The sequence below is a fragment of the Zootoca vivipara genome, chromosome 1 (genome assembly GCF_963506605.1).
Source record: "Zootoca vivipara chromosome 1, rZooViv1.1, whole genome shotgun sequence".
NCBI lineage: Eukaryota > Metazoa > Chordata > Lepidosauria > Squamata > Lacertidae > Zootoca > Zootoca vivipara.
This window is the reverse complement of record NC_083276.1, coordinates 13,763,214-13,784,134: the sequence shown is the minus strand read 5'-3', so window position 1 is coordinate 13,784,134 and position 20,921 is coordinate 13,763,214. Positions and strand designations below refer to the sequence as shown.

At 47.8% G+C, this 20,921-nt stretch overlaps 1 protein-coding gene across 3 annotated transcripts; it reads right to left on the bottom strand.

Moving 5' to 3' along the window:
- Nucleotides 1-617: 617 nt before the first annotated feature.
- Nucleotides 618-20,273, bottom strand: CKB (creatine kinase B). Of its 3 annotated transcripts, none has more exons than XM_035105306.2 (8): nucleotides 20,143-20,273; nucleotides 18,138-18,347; nucleotides 15,477-15,631; nucleotides 12,106-12,238; nucleotides 10,738-10,909; nucleotides 8,256-8,379; nucleotides 6,638-6,827; nucleotides 618-1,020 (listed from the first exon to the last, which is right to left on the bottom strand). In XM_035105306.2, exons 2-8 carry the CDS (start codon nucleotides 18,328-18,330, stop codon nucleotides 842-844), a joined length of 1,146 nt encoding a protein of 381 aa, XP_034961197.1. In that variant the 5' UTR covers nucleotides 18,331-18,347; nucleotides 20,143-20,273; the 3' UTR covers nucleotides 618-841. The 3 variants fall into 3 exon arrangements, with proteins under 3 accessions (XP_034961197.1, XP_034961214.2, XP_034961205.1); XM_035105323.2 differs by lacking the exon at nucleotides 18,138-18,347 and adding an exon at nucleotides 17,471-17,658 and having other exon boundaries at nucleotides 20,143-20,270; XM_035105314.2 differs by having other exon boundaries at nucleotides 18,138-18,343; nucleotides 20,143-20,249.
- Between the last annotated feature and the right edge of the window lie 648 nt (nucleotides 20,274-20,921).

Here is a 20,921-nt window from a genome sequence, read left to right as displayed (position 1 = left end):
CATTCCAGCCAGCCACTTCCGATAGGAGACATTGAAGATAGTCACCATCTTAAGTCTTAAACCATCTTTCAGCTGCTTCGAGAATGAGGTGGAGAAAACCCTAAAGTTCACGGTCCCCGAGCTCTTGTGAAAAGGAGGGGTGGGGGCAGGGCTCCCCTCGCCCTTCAATATATAGCTCATCTGGGGTTGCCTGCCATGCCTCATGCTGTAGTCGGCATGGCCACCTACTGGGAGACATGCAGACCTGCAGAGCGTGACGACATCTTACATGTTTCTTTATATAGGAAGATACATAAATATGTGAGGGGGAGTGTGTTCTGGGTATATATAAATTCAGGATTTGCACAATGGCCCTAGAATGATGTTGGTGAAGCAAGTTAGAACCATAGGACAAATTATCTTATACAGTGGTACCTTGGGTTACAAACACTTCAGGTTACAGACTCCGCTAACCCAGAAATAGTACCTCGGGTTAAGAACTTTGCTTCAGGATGAGAACAGAAATCGTGCTCCGGGGGGCGCAGGAGCCCCCATTAGCTAAAGTGGTGCCTCGGGTTATGAACCGTTTCAGGTTAAGAACGGACCTCCGGAACAGAAGGCAAAAAATCAATCATTAGTCAGGCCAAACAATGGTTTTATTTCATTTTCTCTGTGACATTTCAGCCATCAAAAAAATAAACTCTAACACATAATGGATGGAAGACTTTCTACAAGTGTTACTAAGTGGGAATTTCTCTTTCGACTCCAGGATTTTGATTGGAGCATATTTCTTTTTGTTTTAATTAATTATCCAATAAGTTAGGAAGAAGCATGGGGGAGAGCTGGGGTGTTAAAGTGCTTTTCATTTCTGAGCTGGGATGAGGTCGTCAATACCCTGGCCTTTCTCAAGGCGCTTCTCCATTTCGATCAGCAGCTTCACCCCATCAACCACCATCTGTACCAGCTCCACCTCAGAGAACCCAAGGCGGTCGGCGTTGGAGACATCAAACACGCCTCCCACCGCAGCCGTGTCCACACCACCTGAGGAAAACCAAACAGGAAAAGTGGATCAAACCAAAAGGCCAAGAACTCTGCCTAAAACTCAAGTTGGCCTTGCAGATAAATAATAATTTATTATTTGTACTCCACGCCCATTTGACCGGCTTGTCCCAGCCACTCTGGGTGGCTTCCAACATACCGTATTTTTCCATGTATAAGACGACCCCTATTTTTTGAGCCCAAGATTAGGAAATAAATAATGGCAACATTCATGTGTAAGACATAGCTGCCAAGTCTCCCGTATTCCCCGGGAAACCCCCGTTTTTCCAGCCATTTCCCGCTGGCAGCCCAGATTTTTTAAAACCCCATAAATCCCCCAGATTCTTACCAGCCCAGGGAGGCTCCTTCTGCACATGTCTGGAGTCTCTGGACATGCGCAGAAGCGATTTCTGGCACGATGGCCATTTTGGAAATGGGCAGAGCATGCGTAGAAGAGACTTCCGGTGCTGCTCTGCCCAGTTCCAAAATGGTCGCAGTGTGACTTCCGGCGCTGCGGCCATTTTGGAACTGGCCAGAGCATGCGTAGAAGCAACTTCCGGTGTCGCTCTGCCCAGTTCCATCCAAAATGGCCGCAGCGCAACTTCCGGTTCCACGCAGCTGCCGATCCCGGATTTTTCGGTCTTGGAGTTGGCACCTATGGTGTAAGATGACCCCCAATTTTAAACTTTAAAAAATTGGGGGGGGGGGAATATGGTCTTATACATGGAAAAATAGAGTATATAAAAAGATAATAAAACATTAAATAGCATCCCTATACAGGGCTGCCTTCAAATGTTTTCTAGAGGTTGTCTAGTTCCTCATCTCCTGGACAATAGGGAGCCAACTTCTAGGGGCTGTGGGGGCTTTGGCCCCCACAATAAAATATTTGAGGGGGGGCTGGGCCCCTACAAAGTTGATGGACATTCCCATTCAAATGGTGTGTATGCACTTCATCATGTGATTGATTATGCAGGGCGGGCCTTACCTGGGCCCCCACAATATTTTATTCAAGTTGGTACCCCTGCCCTTGACATCTGATGGGAGGGTGTTCAACAAGGCAGGTGCCACTACCGAGAAGACCCTCCTACATGGTTCCCTGTAGCTTCGCTTCCCACAATGAGGGGGCCGCTAGAAGGCACACAGAGATGGATCCATCGCTCCCTAGGATCTAGTTCCTTCAACCTTTTCTCACACGGTTTCTTTCCCATATGGCTGGCAGGCATCTTTCTTACCCTCCTTTACTACTGATCCAGCAAGGAGGAGTGAAGTTAATGAAACATCAAAGTCCTTGTATTGATTTATAAAGCTCTGAGCAACTTGGGTCCTGGGTAGCTTAGGGAACACCTGAACCCTAATATCCAGCTCGGTCTCCCAAAACAGTCTGCAGGAGCATTGCTGCCCATCTCCTGAGTTGGTGAGGTTCCTCTGACAGCAACAAGAAACCAAGTTTTTAGTATCACTGTCCCACCCCTGTGGAAAGTTTTTCCAAAAGAGATTCAGCAGGTGCCTTCTAATCTCACCTTCGAACACCTTCTGAAAATGTTTCCATGCTGCCAAAATTATGCCAACAATTAAGAAAATATCCTTCTGTAACTGCTGAACTCATTTAAATATTTTATATTGTTTCTACTGTATGGTTTTTTTATGTATGATTGTTGTCAGCTGCTCTGATATTTATGAATTGTGGAATTATATACAGTGGTGCCTCGCTTAACGAATGCCCTGCTTAACGAAATTTCCGCTTAACGAAAGGATTTTTCGAGTGGAGGTTGCCTCGCTAGACGAATGCGTTTTACAAAAAATTCGTCTAGCGAATCGCGGTTTCCCATAGGAATGCATTGAAATTCAATTAATGCATTCCTATGGGCAAAAAAAGTAAAAAAAATTCAGTGCATTCCTATGGGATTCGCTAGACGAAATTTTCGCTATAAGAAAAGACCCGTGGAACGAATTAATTTCGTCTAGCGAGGCACCACTGTATATGTAAAAAGGGCATTTGGGTGGCTGCCCACTTTTCTCCAAAACCGCTTGACCGATTACGTTCAAATTTTGACACAACGTCCAAAGCGAATATGAGAGTGACCATATACAGGTTGCGTAGACAGATGTCACACCTGGGCCACGTAAAAACCCCAAAACCCTGTGTTCCAGAACTCACAAATCACCCTCAAGTGCATGCTGGGAGCACAGGAGATGTTGCAAAACAGCGCCCTCTAGCGACGGCTACACTGGTACTGCAGCTAGGAAAGCTTCCCTCTCCACAGCATCTCGCCTCGGCTTCACAGACTTGGCCGAGGGGCCGGGATAGTTCATGGGTCGGGACAGGATGGGGCAGTCACAGGGATGAGCCACAGCACCGCATGGCAGGGGCAGCTAGTGTGTGTGTGCGTGTGTGTGTGTGTATTCCTAAATAAACATGGTGCTCCCTTCTCCCAACAGTCTCTCCAGAAAGAAACCATCGTCAATGGAGATGAATGACACAGAGGCCAACGAGAATCGATAGATGATCTCTACCCTCTTTCTCCTAATAAAAGTCAGGAGCCTCAGTAATGGTTGTTTTAGTACCATAACCAGGCCTGAAGCCAGACAGAAATGGGCCTGTTTTTAACTTTCGTATTTTTTTCATTATATGTTTTTATGTGTTGTTGTAAACCACTTTGATATTTTTATACATTCACAGCATATAAAGGTTAGCCTGAAGGGATGAAAGACGTTCCCCACAGCCAGGCTAGTACAATAAAGCGGAACAATGGGATCCAAATTTATGACTTATTTTATTGCACCGGAGGTTACATTGCTGTGTTATTTCTAATGATTTTGACTTATGAGGCTGGCTTTGGGGTGGTCCTTCAAATAAGGAGATATAAATTCCGAAACACGAGTAGCATGCTGCGGCTCTAAGAAATTTAGGAATACAGAGTCCATTTATGCCTTCCTGCACCAAATCCTTAAAACAGATTTTTCTCCACTACATTCGTCTTTAGGAACCAGCCTCTTAGGTTTCCAGGATGCCATTTGCAAATGGCTATCTAACATCTATCTCAACTTAATAACCAAGTGTTAGCTGGGGTTGCCATACCTCCGAGAAAACCAGGACATGCCCTCTTTTTGTGAGCCAACATGCACATCCAGGCAGATTTTTTTTAAAGGAAATGTCTGCATTTGGGGGGTTTCTTAAATATTGTGGGGGGAGGCTTGCATGCTTTGGAGGGGGCTGTGCCCTGGAAGCGGAAGCCTCACCACAGAGTGAGGCCGTCATGGCAAATTATCAGGTAGGAGCTGGAGTCCTGACTCTGCTCGGGGCTGGCAGCAGCTCAGGCTCGCTCTGCACGCCATGGCCACTGCCAACCCGAGCCTGGGAAAGAGACGCTTGAGTGTGGCAACGGCCCCGTGCGCCTCTTTCTCAGGCTGGCAGCAGCTCAAGCTATCCTACTTTTTGCTCTTCAAGATATGGCAACCCTAGTGTTGCCCTGACAAATTTCAAAGGGTGCCCCCCTTTGGCTGTGCTGCCTAATAGGCACTACTGCCTGACTATATACTCTCTCTTTTTTAGCACTATCAAGAGCAGAAGTGGGTAAGGCCAGATGCAGCCTCCCTTTCTGCCTGTCAACCAATGTTGCATTGCGCCAGGCACTTTCAACTTCAAAGGTGCATGTCTGAACTCTTCCTTTCCAGCCTCGGTTTGAAATCAAACCATGGATGGAAAGATTCCTGCCGAAAGCAGGAAGAGTGACGAACAGCAGGGACTGGCTGCACTCAAGAGCTCCTGAGTAGCACCAATCCCAGCAGGGATTTTGGTGCTGAAGGCAAGCCCTGCCTGCAAAGGAATAATCAGGAATGCCCTCAAAGGCTCCCAAGTGCTCCTTTGGAACCACAGCTTTGCCAAATGTTCTTAGCTGCGGCTGAGGGTTTGCAGGCCGATTCAGGACCCCGGCAAGCATAATTTGCCTGAAGTTCCCTGTGTCTGACAAACAGCCTAACAGCTGAACCTGCAAGCTGGCCATAAACCTAAAGCAGCAAGACGTACCTACGGGACCGCCTCTCCCGGTATGACCCACAGAGGACATTACGGTCCACAAATAATAACATATTGGAGATCCCGAGTCACAAGGTGGCTAGGCTGGCCTCGACCAGGACCAGGGCCTTCTCAGTACTGGCCCCGACCTGGTGGAACGCTCTGTCTCAGGAGACTAGGGCCCTGCGGGATTTGTCATCTTTTCGTAGGGCCTGCAAGACAGCTGTTTCGTTTGGCCTTCAGACTGACGCAGTCTGACCCCACGGTTACCCTCCCCTAAGGTTTTATTTATAATGGTTTTATCTTATTCGTAGATTTTTAATTTTAAAATTGAATTTTAACATTGTATTATTCTGTTGTTTTAACTGAATTGTTTCTTTTATATTTGTGTTGATATTATTTGTTGTTAGCCGCCCTGAGCCCGGTCTTGACTGGGAAGGGCGGGGTATAAATAAAAATTATTATTATTATTATTATTTTCCTTCAAATATGGGACTACATCCAAGGCAACAGCAGTGCTTGGAGGACTTGGTTTGCAAGCAGAAGGTTCCAGGTTTGATCCTGGGCAGCTCCAGGTAGCTCAGGAAAAGACTGCTGTCTGAAATCCTAGAGAGCTGCTGCCAGCCAGTGCAGGCAATATGAAGCCAAATGGATCAGTTTTCTGACTTGATACAGAGCTGCTTCCAATGTTCGCTGCACCTGCGGTTTTCGCTGTAGAGTAAAGCTTTTGCCTGGTTTTTACCGATTTGTACCAAATGTTATAATCGGGCTATTACTGGGAAATAGTGGGAAACTAATGAAATTTATTAGGGGGAGGAAACTAATAGAAAGCTTTGTCTTCTCCTAATGTTTGTGCTGAAGAACACCGCTCCTTTTTGACACCTGGTGAAAAAGTGTCCATTGCCCTGACCTTCCAATTTGTTTCCTTACGGTTGTAACACTGGATCACAAACTGAATCGAGGTGACCCAGAGCCCAGGGCTGTTGGGGGGGGGCGCCAACAGTGAAGTGCCTGCCTGCCTGCATCCAAGAGGGCAGAGACAAGGGCCTTCTTGGTAGTGGCACCCACCCTGTGGAATGCCCTCCCATCAGATGTCAAGGAAATAAACATCTATCTGATTTTAAGGAGACACCTGTACAGGGAGGTTAGAAATGTTTGAGGTTTTTTTGCATTTCAATATTTTGTTGGAAGCCACCCAGAGTGGCTGAAGCGACACGGTCAGATGGGTGGCATATAAATAAAGTTAATGACCATCGCCTTATCTTCCCCCTGTATGTTTAATCAGGGCTCCCCCCCCCTCAAAAAATCCCTCCACATGATTCCCCAGCCCCAACTGCAAGACTGTAAAAGTGAGTTCAGCGCCTTGACCGGTGCCTGGCTGCCTTCGGGGTTAGATCAGGGCCATTCCAAAGTGCTGGATCCGGCCACCAAATCAAGAGAATGGCCTAATTTTCAATGTTCGTTTTTTTAAAATGCCTGCCGTGGTCATTTCGCATATTTTTTATGGCTTGGTCTGCGCGACAGCCTGAGTGCCACTTGCTCTTGCCAAAAGAGAAAGAAGTAAATTTTATATAAAACCCCAAGTCCAGGTTTTGGGTTCCTCACCTGTGCCCCGTTTCTGCAGCCTCAGCTTCTTGAGGATGTCTCCAAATTTCTCGTGCTTGCCGAGGTTGGGTAGCTTAATATGCACTCCGGCACGGAGACCTGTGCCCAGGTTGGATGGACAGGTCAAGATGTAGCCCAGGTGAGGGTTCCACATGAATTCGTAGCTTTTGGATTTGAAGAGGTTTTCAATCTAGGTGTGTCAGGGGCGAAAAAAAAGACAGGCCATTATGAAGAAACCCCTTTCCCTCTCAAGATTAAGGAGCTACAAGTCCTCTTCATGACTATAATTGCAGGGTGGTAGAGAGGTCAGTCAGCTGCAGCAGTTAGAGTGCTGGGCTAGGGACCTGAGAGATCGGGGTTCAAATCCTCACTCAGCCAGGAAGCCAGCCAATGTCTCTCAACCTGACCTAATGAGCTGTGTAGTTGCGATGATAAAATGGAGATGAAACCAGGAGCTTATGCAGTGGCTGGGCCCAAGCTCACCCAGTGAGCTTCGCCGCTAAGTGGGGATTTGAACCCTGGTCTCCCAGGTCCTAGCACTCTAACCGCTACACCTCATGGCCTCACAGCCTTGAGGCTTAATGCAGCCCTTCAGGAAGATGTCTTCAAAAGGCAAAAAAAAAATTGCCTCTTGCCTGCCAGGATGAAGAGATGGAAGAGCGTGAAAACTTCTGGCTTGTAGGTAGCTTACTGCAAACTGCACCTGTTTCTCTGCCAACTTTTGCACTGGGCTCCATCTACCACAAGTGTGCTGCGGCCCCCGGAAGGTTGACTGTGAAGGAAAGTGGCCCTCAGGATGAGACAGGTTCCCCACCCAATATGTGGCTACTGCCTCACACTCAACTGACTCTTTTCTTAGAAAGAGGCAGTGACCAAATACCCGAATGATTATGAGGATATGAAAACACAGAAGAGAATCACAGAATCACAGAGTTGGAAGAGACCACAAGGGCCATCCAGTCCAACCCCCTGCCAAGCAGGAAACACCATCAAAGCATTCTTGACATATGCCTGTCAAGCCTCTGCTTAAAGACCTCCAAAGAAGGAGACTCCACCACACTTCTTGGCAGCAAATTCCACTGTCGAACAGCTCTTACTGTCAGGAAGAAACCTGCCCTCTTACCCTTTCAGAGCTCTCATGATTACAAAAACCTACCACTATGGATGATGTGCCTTAGAGCATCTATTCGAGCCTATCAGGTTGCTGCGTACATGCAGGCAACCTCAAAGAGCACTGTATTTCCATCTGCAGAGGACGACAGCTTTAAGCATGCAAAGGCTGCCTGCCTTCCAACGCTCTCCAGAAATTTCAGAGACAAGCTTTCCCCTGGGAGCACATGGCCAAGGTCAATTGCCCGAGACCTCTCATTCCTCCAGATACGAAGGCAGAAAGCACTCCTGCGCAGGCACAAGGGCTCTGTTGCCAGGAGGCATCTGCATTCTCTTCTGACTGCGCCACCATCTCTGCCTGAAATGCGAATTCGCAAAGCCACACTCTGCTGCATTGAGTTTAGAGCCGACACTTAGGTCAGCACTTTTGAGCTCTGCAGAGAAGGTTGCAGCACATCAAAATACTAACACACACACACACACACACACAGGGAGGGAGGGGACTTACCTGCGTTAGCCCAGTACAGAAGCGGGTGAAAACTTCCTTCATATTTCCACCTTTCTGCATAGAAATAACTCTAAGGTGATCTTCCTCGTTGATCCACACAAGGAATGTCTTGTTGTCGTTGTGCCTGAAGGACACAAGGCAGGGAAGGCGTTGAGAGCTGTTCCTTTAACCTTTCCTCGAGCCATAGATCTAAGCTAAGCTAGCCACATTTTTAAACCTTGCTGTGTCTATAGTTGTAGCTTTTGAGAGATCTTCCACAGATGCTTTCTGTGCCCACGGTGACTTTGCAGAAGCCCACCCCCCTCTTAGATGGCCATCAAAACTACGCCAGGGCGTTTTGAGCTTTCTGCCTTCAACCAAATGTTATGCACATCGCAGGTTGACTGTTTTAGCTTTCAGCTGAACAAGAAAACCTTGGAAATGTAGGGATCCATCTGGGAAAGACTTTTGGGTTTCTAAAACAGCAACAACTCAGGGCCGGGCAGTGGGTAACACAATGCACTCAATACCTGGAGATCTGAATTCGGATCCGAAGTAGGGAGCCCTGGCAAATAGCCATTTCACAACCTATTCTACTTTGTTTTGTTGCAAGGATAAAATGGGATTGGATTGAGATCCTGAGTTTGATCCCATTGGCAGGCATATCCCACAATTGGAATTATCATCCCCGCCAGTAGAAAACAGTGGGGGGGGAAGCAACTATCAAGATCTCCCCTTGTCCCTAGAGTTTATTGTGTCCCACCCCCCAAAAAAAACTTGCTCTAGAGATTTGGGGGCACAGCATGAGCTGCAGTGCAGGGAACGTTAGGTAAATTAATGGAAATTCTGCCAGTAGGAAGATCTACTGCAGGGGTTCCCAAACTAAAGCCCGGGGGCCGGATACGGCCCAATCGCCTTCTAAATCCGGCCCGCGGGTGGTCCAGGAATCAGCATGTTTTTACATGAGTAGAATGTGTCCTTTTATTTAAAATGCATCTCTGGGTTATTTGTGGGGCATAGGAATTCATTCATTATTTTTTTTCAAAATATAGTTCGGCCCCCCACAAGGTTTGAGGGCCAATGGACCGGCCCCCTGCTGAAAAAGTTTTCTGACCCCTGATCTACTGGATCTTAGTCCCATCTATGAATGGAAGCCTAGTTAGGATCCAATCCATGGGGCGGGTTTGAAGGTGCCTTGCAAATAAACTCCTCAATGATAATTTTCTTTATCTTTTTTCTTAATCCATTTTTTTTTACTCCTTTAATATTTTTATCTCTATTTTTCCCCCACCTTGTTTTTGCTGCTGCTTTATTCTGTTTCTTGGGTGTGTGTGTTTGTTATTGTCTACTCAGGGTTTATTGGGGGGGGGGGTTGCATACAGATGAAAGTGAGGAAAGCTTGGCGAAGGACCCTGTGTGAGAGGCAGGATGGGGGAAGAAAGGGAAGCTTGCAGGCGAGAGCTGGGAGGGTTCAGCACTTTCGGTGTGGGAAAAGTTAAGATCTACCTGTGAGACAGGACTTTGCACTCTTCTCTGCCTCTCATTTAGAGCAGTTTGTTTTTTTCCTGTATTGTATTATGAAAGGTTGCAATAAAATCTTCCTGAAAGATTTTTTTCAGTGCATGCAATAGTCACTGGCATCCTGCTTTTGAAATCCTCAATTCCTAGCTCTGATCTTCACTTTGGGACAAGTTCAGACTTCCATATATTCTTGCCAAGACATGGCTGTGCCATTTAAAGCTCTCATCCTCTTACGTATAGCAACCCTAAATCATACCAGAGGGGGGATGCCCACGTCTATAATCCAGGCTACTTGGAGAAGTGAGGAATGCTGGATTTATTTGCATAGCAGGGATTCATTCCCACCCCAGAACCGGCACTCCCTGGCATGACTTGGCTTGCTCCCAATACAAAATTCACACACTACAACTGAATATCAGGGCAATCTAGAGAACACTTCACGTTGCCTTTATTCTTTGAGGCCAAGCTAAGATCCTGGAAGAGATCCAAGGAGGAGGAATCATTATCATAGCTTTGTGAACAGCTACTCGATAATAGGCCGTGAAACTGTTTTATCAAAAGGGCAGTCGATATCAACACCTCCCTTGGAATCAGCCTAATTGGCTCCAAGTGAGTTTAGTTACAGGGTGGCAGCTAACCTGTGGCCCTCTGGAAGTTGCTAAAATTCCTATCAGCCCCGATCAGCATGTCCAGTGGTCAGAGTTGTTATCCAAAACATTTGGAGGGCACTAGGTTGACAAAGGCTGCACCCCGAGGCCATTTTACATTGGAAGCAATCGCTTTTTTAATCATTGTTCAAACGGTCTTAATTCTCCTATTTGCTGACCAGGGCTTGTTCCTCCTGTCTGCTGAAGACATGCATCAAGCAAGACCGGAATCTACCTACACATATTAGGTGTTTCCAGCCAAGTGAATATTGGCATCCCCCATTTCCTTCCTTCCATTTTTTTTTAAAGGGTTGCCTTTACTGGGCGTTACTCACCAGATGCCCCTGCCATCAGGCCAGTCACGTGCCATTCCGGAGGCTAAGAGCAGAGGAGAGACCGGCTTGTCAAAGAGGAAGTGGTCATCAATGAGCTGCTGCTGTTCCGCATCCGTCATGTTTTTCAGAGCATAGTACTTCCCGTTCAGGTCCCCTTCCAGGCTAGCCAAAGCTGGAAAAAGCAAGGAAGAGGTTTGCAGAATTACTGCTGGGTTTTTTTTTATTTTTTATTTAAAAAATGTCACAATCTTTAAGGGCATGCAACCAACGTTCTTATTTCGATTATACACACGCACATCATAAAGGAAGCTAGGACTCGAACCAATGGCTTCAAGTTGCAAAAAAAGGGAGATTCCAACTAAATATCAGGAAGAACTTTCTGATAGTAAGAGCTGTTTGGCAGTGGAACAGTCTCCCTCGGGAGGTTGTGGACTCTCCTTCCTTGGGAGGTTTTTAAAGCAGAGGTTGGATGGCCATCCGTCACGGATGCTTTAGCAGAGATTCCTGCATTGCAGGGGGTTGGACTAGATGACCCTTGGGTCCCAACGCTAAGATCCAATGCATGTGGCTCCACTCCCCCATCCTGCAAACTGCTGTTTGTTGAAGGTGCTGATAATTGTAGCTCTGCTAAGGGTGAACTGCAATTCCGAGGATTCTTTGGGTGAAGTCATGTGCTTTAAATGCATGCCGCAGACATGACCTCAACATACCAAGATGGCAGCCAATCCAAGCTCAGCATGGCAACTCAAGTGTGCTTATATATAATTTTTTAATTCTCCACCAGCTTAGCTGGCAACTTCCCCAGGCAGTCAGGGATGGGGAAGAGAAAAAGAGGAATCTGAGCCCACTATTCTCAACCCTTTTGTTCCCCTATTAAGTTGTTGGATGCCAAGGAACAACACTTGCTTATCTGCTGTCAGGTATGCTTTTCCATACCAGGGAGGAGCCAAGGCTTATGCAAGCATGGGAAAGAGCATAGAACTCCTCCAGCTCCCAGCTTCCTGCTGCAGGTGTGGCTTGTCTGGCTGTGTGCTTGCCTTTATTGCACAATAAACTTCCTCTTCCACATTTCACCTTTTAGAGACAACAATGCAGTCCTTTCCTCTTTTAAAGAGGTGCTATGGAATGGAGATGCCAGCTTCCCAAATGCTGCCAAGAACCTAAACTTGGGGGTGGGGGGCACCCCAGAGGATTCAGTCCCAAGCGCCGTGTTTAACTAGAACTCTATGTCATCGTATACAAGGCTTGAATGATTCATGCATTTTGCATTTCTTCCTCATCCCACGTGATCAGGTTACGTCCAGGGCTACGGGCTAGAGAGTCTCTGCTCGCTTTTTTTTGCAGCATGCAAATGGCAGAACCTTTTACCTTCCACGGACAGCTTCTCGATAGCACGCCTCTCTCCACGGCTGCAATGAGGCGGCAGGCAAAAGCCACGGATGCTCCTACCAGTTCGGACACGTGAGCTCAGCACGTAGTTGGGGTCCAGGTCGTCGCCACCCTGCAAGATACAGGAAGGAACGTCTTAGAACCAACTCCAGCGCAACCGCAGATGATTCATCAGGCCCAGCATTTAATGAGTGCAACAACCCAGGAATTAAAACACAAGTCATTTGGCAAAGCTTCTGTGCTGAAACTTTAATGGCCTGCCTCACAGCCATGCATTATAGATGGATGCAGATTGATTTCCCAGCCAGCAGATCACAAGTTCTCAGCTGCCATGATTATATATATATAATTTGTAAAGATGGAAGGGACCCTGAGGATCATCTAGTCCAACCCCCTGTAACACAGGAATAAAGACGCAGCTCTCCCATATGGGGATCGAACCTGCAACCTTGGCATTATCAGCACCATGCCCTAGCCAACTGAGCTATCCAGACGATGGTGCAGCCAATTTATGATAAGGTCTATTTCTCCTTGGTAAGCTTTCCCTTCAGACATTTCAAGCACAGCCAGCATCTAGATCAGGGTTTCCCAAACTCGGCCCTCCAGCTGTTTTGGGACTACAGTTCCCATCATCCCTGACCGCTGGGTCCTGCTAGCTAGGGACGCTGGGAGTTGTAGTCCCAACAACAGCTAGAAACCCAAGTTTGGGAAACCCTGATCTAGATTAAAAGCACTGGTCCCAGAGTTCTGCAGAAAGCAGCATTTTGCCATTCACACCCAGAGAAATGAAAAGTAATCCCTGAAGGGAAGAAGTCATAGTTACATGGCTCATGTCCGTATTAAGAGGCAGGACTTTGGCCATAAATGTCAGACCTGCTATTATTAATTAGATCCCCATTTTTGGATCTGCCTGCCTCATGGTCAGGGAGGAAAAGTGGCAAGATTCAGTTTGTCCGTGAGATCAGGCCAACTTGCAATCCTGGGAAGCGGCTACAATTTAAATTAAATAAGCTCTGTCCACATCGACACCATCCCTTCCAAGCAAATTCATCCCACTTCAACAGCCACGGTTCCCCTACCGCAACCTCAAGAACCCTTGGAACTGCCCTTTATCACTCGCAGAGCAACAATTCCCAGCACGTTTAACAAACTCCAGTTCCCAGGATTCGATGGGGAAAGCCATGACTGTTAAAGTGCTATAAATCTGCTTTACTGTATATATATGGTGTGGATGGGACCATAGATTTAGCGTGTGGGTGTTGATGAGCACACACAGAACATTAAACGGGAAAGAAGTTACCTTCCAAACACACAGACTGCTTGCTAGTCAAATCCAGCCAGGAGCTTACTCAGGTTAGGACTTGGGGGCTAAGATCCCAGGCCCCACACAGCAGAATGAGACCCCCCCCCCAGCACAGCAAGTCAGCAAGTCAAGCCTACTGCATTCAGAAGTAACACACGTTACCAGAGGGGGGCCCCATAAGCTCATTACATCCAAAAGTCCAAGATTACCTAATGGCACCACTGAAACCAACAGCCATCAAAGTGATCTAGGGCTCATTCAATCCCAGTATCCCTGGCTGCGTGAATGGATAGATCAGTGGTTCTCAAAGGGTGTGGCATACAACATTGGTGTGGGGGAGGAAGATCCAAGGGCAATCTATTATATTTTGGGAATGATTCCTGATCATACGTTGTTTTATACTTCCTGGATGTCCTGTAACCACGTTATAAAAGAGTTGTGTTCTATGCTGTAAATCAAGCACTGCTAGGAGTTGTTCCTTTTCGTTTTCCAATTAAAAAAAAAAAATTGTGTGGCATGAGCAAATTTTTGTTCTCAAAGTGTGGCCCAGAGAAAAAAAGTATGAGAACCACAGCTATAGACAGATCGGTTTTCTCAGCCACATGTAGCTCTATCAGTTTTATGCAGATGATCAAAATATTGCTGGCTACTCTATTCCTTTCTCAGGAACTGTTCTTTCCAAGCTTTACACTGGGGTGAGTGGGACACAGAGGGAGGAGGAGTTAATTTTGCAGAAGCAGCAGACACACAAAGGGAGAGAGAGTAATCCTGCACCAATCTCATTCAGAGAGACCATCAGCCTTAAGAGGAACATGTCTCGCCAGAATTGCTCCAAGAAGCAATAGCCACCAGGCACTCACAGTAATCTACAAATAGCATTTGCCCCCCTACACACAACCAAGCCTAATAAATTCTCAGTATCTATGTCTGCATATATGCCTAGGTAAAGAAAGGTAAAGGGACCTCTGACCGTTAGGTCCAGTCGCGGACGACTCTGGTGTTGCGGCGCTCATCTTGCTTTACTGGCCAAGGGAGCTTCCGGGTCATGTGGCCAGCATGACAAAGCCGCTTCTGGCAAACCAGAGCAGCACACGGAAACGCCGTTTACCTTCCCACCAGAGTGGTACCTATTTATCTACTTGCACTTGACGTGCTTTCGAACTGCTAGGTGGGCAGGATCAGGGACCGAGCAACGGGAGCTCACCCCGTCATGGGGATTCGAACCGCCGACCTTCTGATCGGCAAGCCCAAGAGGCTCAGTGGTTTAGACCACAGTGCCACCCGCAGCCCTAGGCATATATGCCTAGACAGCCATTATTGGGGCTTTTTAATGGGAAGAATCACCTCTTTTAAGAAATACGGGTTTGGATCCGTCTCAGTGGCTGTGCTAACAAGCTCTTTGCGGGAGTTTATCACTTTCTCCCACCAGCCTTGTGAGGAAGGGTTGAGGGAGTTGAATATGTTGAGCCTAGATAAGAGGGGATACGATAGCCATCTTCAAACATCTCAAGGGTTGTCATGTGGAAGAGGGAGCAAGCTTGTTTCCTCCTACTCTAGAAGGTAGGATTCAAACCAGTGGCTTCAAGTTTCAAGGAGATTCCACCTAAGCGCCAGGAAGTATTTTCTGATGGCAAGAGCTCTTTGACAGTGGACCAGTCTCCCTTGGGAGGTGATGGTCTCTCCTTCCTTGGAGGTTTTTAAGCAGGGGTTGGATGGCCATCTGTCATGGATGCTTAAGTTAAAATTCCTGCATTGCAGGAGGCTGGCCCCAACTCTACAAGTCTGAGTCTACTATTCTTCCAGCAGGAGCAGTCATCGTAGTCAACCCATGCAAATATCAAGGTCAACCTAAGGATGGCTTCAAGGAAGCCTGTTCCGCTTCTGCAAAAGGCAGGGTGTAACATTTGGCAAGTGCCTACGATATTGTTCCAGAGCAAGTGAGCTTTTACCTCCCCCTCCGGATGTACTGAAGTCCTGTCAGCCCTGTAAGGTCAATTTAAAATGCAATTCCAACAAACCTACCCCTATATAAAGAAGTTTTCTCTACCTGCAAGTTATCAGAATTCAGGTCCGTCTTGTGCTGGTCTGTAGGCTTGTAGCCTCCATGTCGGTCTTCAATAATGGGGTCAAAGAGTTCCTTAAACACGTCGTAGCATTCCTCATCGCCGGCTACACATCCTACTGTCATAATGTACGGGTGCCCTACAGAGGTCAACAAGCCAGAAAAGCCAAAGTTTGGATGGTGCTCTCGTCTAGTTCCAAGATACCAACAGCTTCATGCACTCAAGTCATCAGGAAGAAGAACAAGAACAGATTTTGCATGCCATTCACTTTATAAGGCATAAGTAAAGCATGTTTCACTGTGGTGTAAAGGCCCAAAGCCCAATTCAATAAATTTTGCAGTTTGCAGACAAATGCATATGACCAACACCAGCTTACAACAACAAAAGTGCAATATTTTTAGAAAGCTAGTTTTAGCAAAGGTGCCTGGATCGCTGTCACCGTTCAACATTATGAAATCCCAAAACCAGACTTGGATGGTCACAATTAGCTGGTTTTTGCTCACTGGTATTACAAAGGGTTTCTAGGTTTGGGGCACTGCCTAGTATTGAGAAAGAGCCTGGCAGATTACTGACAATGGGCAATTATTCATCGTCATTCATATTCTGAGTAGACCCATTGAAACTGAAGGACTAAAGTTGATTGATTTCAATTGCATCTATTCCACGTATGAATATAATCACCCAGTGGAAGGTTACAGCTTGGCAAAGAGATGTCCCTAGCCTGCTTCCCAAGCCCCATACAGTACTGGCATCTTCAAAGAGTCTGGCCACCATTTCTCATTTACAGGGCTTTGTCTTTTCAGTGTCAACATTAAAATTCTGACCCCGTTAATCAAGATTCTGAAGCTAGAATGCATGATGCAATTTGAGGGGGAGGGAGAACTATCTTCCTGCATAACTCTAGTTATTTTTCCTTTCCCTTTTGCACAATTTAATATTGCAGGAACAAGGAGTTATGCAGGGAAGAAGCTTCACACTCAAACCTCTGGAATTTTATCAAGAGAATCCTTTGGCTTCTTAAGTTTCGGCAGAAGCTGCAGTAAGGACTACAAACATTTTCTCTCCATTAGCCGGCCAAGTTTCCCAGGAAACCAAGTTCTGCACCCAGAGCTAAATCCTGTGATTCACATAATCATGGCATACATTCTAGCTTCATGCTGTGTGTGTTTATGCTGTCTGGGGGTGTGAGATCCTTTAAGGAACTAGTTTCCAATGGAGCTAACCAAGATATGTATTGCCTGGAACCAATATAGGACCATGAAGGCCAAAAAAAACCCCCTTGTTTGGAAATGTCACACTGCTTAGATGCAGTCACCATTCTACAAAGGTGCACACAGTTCAGGAGCCTGTCCAATTGTTAACACAGATTTCCCCCCCAACAAAAATTGCAAATCTATACAAACAGGATGTCAAGACAGAAGCCCTCAGGCAAATGTCTAGTACTCCAAGGTATACCTTGGGGGGCGAGTTTTTAGGGGAAACCCAAAAGCATGAGGGCAACATTGCTCTCGTGCCTCCATTCCCCAGCAACCAATATTCAGGGGAACTCCAGCTCTAATCCTGTACATATAAAAAATTCCTTCCAGTAGCACCTTAGAGACCAACTAAGTTTGTTATTGGTGTGAGCTTTTGTGTGCATGCACACTTCTTCAGATACCTGTACATATAGATATTGTGACTAATAACCATGTCCGTGTCTTTTCCTAATCTCCTTTTAAAGCCATTAAGGTGAATGGGACATGGCATCGTTTCCAAATTAGGAAGTGTGGGGCGGGGAGGGAAACAAGCCTTAAGAAACTCCATCACAAATTATGAGTTAGGCTCAGTTGCGTAACTTGTTTCATTGGAACCACACTTCTCGTAAAACGTTTCCGCAATCACAGCTCTGGCTTCAGGCACAAACACATACACAGGGGTCAGTGCCAGCCTAAGCAAAAAGCCACTGGTCCAGAGAAGAGTCTCAATCAAGGCTTTTTACCAGGATTATCAACCCCAGTCTGAATGACATCATCCACGGTGCAGCCGCTAGCGGTTACTTTGTCTCTCAGTTTCTGGTACAATTCCGGGGTTAGGATCTTGGCCATATGATTGTTGTGGATGCTCAGGTCTGGGTATTCCTCATCGGGAGGCAGCTTCTGGTTATTAAAGAGGGCCATTTTATTCTTGCTAGAGAGAGAATGTGTGACAAAACAAAAACAAAACGCAAACACGGCAGCGTTAAGACAGACAGCAAAAAAAGGTCACCAAGATCTGCTCCCCTTTTATTTGCCAAAGAAGTGCCACGGAAGACAACCAAGGAAGGGAGATTTTTTAATATATAAAACAGCCTCAGTTTTAAGAACTTGGGTTAAAAAGAAAAATTCTTCTTGTGCAGCAGTTTGCATATTTAGCAGGGTATTTACATAGGGATTTGCTGGGAGACCGTGGGGGCCATTGCATGTAATGACAGGATTTATATTCCTTGAATAAAGCCACCTTCAAGGTTTTGGGTGGTCAAGGGCTTTTGCGAGGCTTTTTTAAAGTAGCCAGGCCTTTTGGAGGCTTCAAGGTTGAATCCCCTTCCAGATGCCATTTCAAAGCAGCACTTCCTCGTTAACGGAGGGAGAACAGATCCGGATCAAAGCAGGTGTCCATTTTTTTTTTACCTGGGTTGTCCACCCCAGTTTGAATCACATCATCCACGGTGCAGCCGCTAGCCGTCTTTTTGTCCCTCAGCTTGGCATACAATTCCAAGGTCAACACTTTAGCCATATGGTTGTTGTGGACACTCAGATCGGGATATTCATCCTCCGCAGAGTACTTGCACTTCAAGAGGTTGTGGCTGTTTGAGAATGGCATGGCTGGCACCTGACTGGCTAGGGGAGAAGAAGAAGAAGAAGAGAGCGCGTTGCCATCACCTTGCCTCTTCCCACAGGGCACTGGCTTAGCAGTCGCTCTCCGGAAGGAGGCTGGGCCACGGAGCAAGGTCACCTTGCCACCTGCCCTACCTGCCCATTCAAACACCCTGCCTCCCTGGCACCTGCCCTCCTGGAGGAATGCCAGGTACTTGGCAAACATGGCTCAGTCCCCACCCCACCCAGGCTCCCTCTCCTGCTGGCACAGGTCGCCTCCGGGAACAGCGAAAGAGAGGGGAAGCCGTCGCTAAGAGATTTGCCCAAGGTCAAGGCGCTGCATCGGTGGCAGCGCCAGGAATAGAAAACAAGCCGCCCAAGCGCTTCCTCCAGGAGCTTTTAAAGAGCTTGGCTACCGAGCGCCTCCCTTCCTTTCCTCGGTCCCAAGGGGTGACCTTCAAGGCCGGGGAGGAGACTTATTTTGCAGCGAGGCAGAAGACGCGATCTCCTCGCGAGCAAAATTACGCACGCACTGCAGGGTGCTTAGTTTCGCTTGCAGAGAGAGAGAGAGAGATCCGGTCTCCCGGGAGAGACTTGCAAAGCGAGCGAGAGGAGCCGCCCCTTGGAGCAGCCTCTCCGCGCGCCCCAGGCCCCGGCTCGCCTCTCTTTTGCAAGAGTAGAAAAGCCGGTCCGGGATGCGGAGCGTTTGGCGCACAGCAAGCCAGCAGGCGGGGAAGAGGGCGAGGAAGCTGGAAATCCGGCCGACGCTTCTCGGCCGAGCGCTAGGAAGCACTTTGGCGAAGAGCAGGTGGCAGGGACTGCCTGCTGCTGGTGCATCTCGGAGGCATCGCGGGCGCAGGGAAACCGAGCGTCTCCCGCCCCTTCGAGCAAGCAAGCAGGCAGGCAGGCAGGGCGCGGGCTGAAGGCGCCCAGAGCGCACGGCCGCGCTCTCGCCGCGCCGCCCCGCCCCGCCCCGATGCAGCCGGCTCCTTCTGCCTTGCTCAAGGCTCGGGGGCAGCCCGGAGAACCGCGGACCAAAGGCGACCCGAGACCCGCGTTTTGGAGAGGGGCGGCTGGCTGGCTGCAGCTCGGCTCGGGGGAAGGAGGAGGAAGACTAGGCGAGCGCGCCCAGATTCCTGGGGCTTCTCTGCAGCGCCTCTCTCTCTCTCCACTCTCAAGGGGGGCAGTTCTGCCCCGCAGAACCGATCCAGAGATTTTCTAATACCCCCTTTTAAAAAAAAAAGTCCTCATTCGCTACAATGGCTCTCTTTCTTCTCCTCTCGTTTGCTTAGCTCGGGAGGAACATAATGGAAAATGAAACAGTCCCCATTATATAACGCATTCCTCTGCCTGCTTTGGAGACCTCGGCGAGAGATGAATGGATGCGAACACCCTGCTAAATATCAGCTAAGCCGGACTGAGGCGTCCTAGCAATATACCTGCAGCAGAAGAATTTTTTTTTAAGCGAGGCATCCAATGTTTGAAGCATCTCTGTTTCTTGGTTATGGTGGGCGCATTTCTAGCTCTGAGCTGCGTAGTCTCCCCCGCCCCGCGCCTTAGAATAAAATCTAGCATCTTCGGTCCCTTCCCAAGAAGCTTACAAACGCGCATCTTGGGGTAACCCTACCCCCCCGTCCCCTAAAAAGCTCTCTTTATCCCTGTGCAATTTCTTGGCTGCTTTTCCCTAAAAAGGAAAACAGCCACCGCCGCCACCAGCCGATCTCCTTTTTCGCCCAGCCTGCATCTCTAACCGGAGTCTCATTCCATTGCTAGAAAGGACCGCAGCTGCTGTTGCTCCGCCTGGTCTCCAAAAACTTACCGAGGGTTTCGAAGACGAGAAAAGGCAAAGCGCTTGTTCCCTTTGCCTCTTACAACCCCACAGCTCTCCCAGAAAGACCTGCCGGGAATGGAACCTGGCCCCCACCTTCCCATCACTTTTATAGATACCCAGAGCGCACTGCCTATTGGCTAGTATTTATATTCCATTCATTCCATTGGATCCCGGCTCTCGAGGAGGGGTGAGCTCACTCCGTCTTTTCTTGCCTATTATCGCTCCCCAGTTTGCTGTCCAGCCTCCCCAGTCAGATTGGGGAGGCGCGCGGGGTGGGGGTGGGGGTGGAGGAGCGGCGGAGGTTGAAAGAGAAAGTGATGGAGCTCCGGACTTTAAAACTCTCTGACAGGCTAAAGCAAAAGACCTTTCGAACAAAGGAAAGTTACTCGGGGACGTGGGCTGAGGGTAGGGGATTCAGGCTGCCGTCCTATATACCCTTGACTTAGGAGGACGGCCCCCACCCGAATAGCAGGGCGAGAAAAAAAAAGATGTAAATAAACAGATGCCTCATTGAGAATAAGCCCAGCTGGATGGAATGGGACTTGCATCTAAACTTGCAGCATCATTGGACGTCACAAATGTGTTTTCTTAATACAATACTGATTAATAGTCTGTTGCCAGGTACATGCCAGTTTGTGCCAAGGTTTCCAAATTCCCAGCTCTTTGGGGGACCTGACGACATATATATTTTTAATGCACTGAAATACAAACAAGACCTGTCGGGGATCTGTTGCTGGCCAGACCTGAGAGTCATGTGAGCGATTTGC

Excerpts from the sequence above, each read along its gene's own strand:
- CKB (XM_035105323.2), bottom strand. The coding sequence starts at position 20,255 with ATGGGAAGGTGGGGGCCAGGTTCCATTCCCGGCAGGTCTTTCTGGGAG. Across the intron at positions 8,380-10,737 it reads CCTGATGGCAGGGGCATCTG|GCACAACGACAACAAGACAT; the intron begins GTGAGTAACGCC and ends TGTGTCCTTCAG. Across the intron at positions 6,828-8,255 it reads TCTGTACTGGGCTAACGCAG|ATTGAAAACCTCTTCAAATC; the intron begins GTAAGTCCCCTC and ends TGACACACCTAG.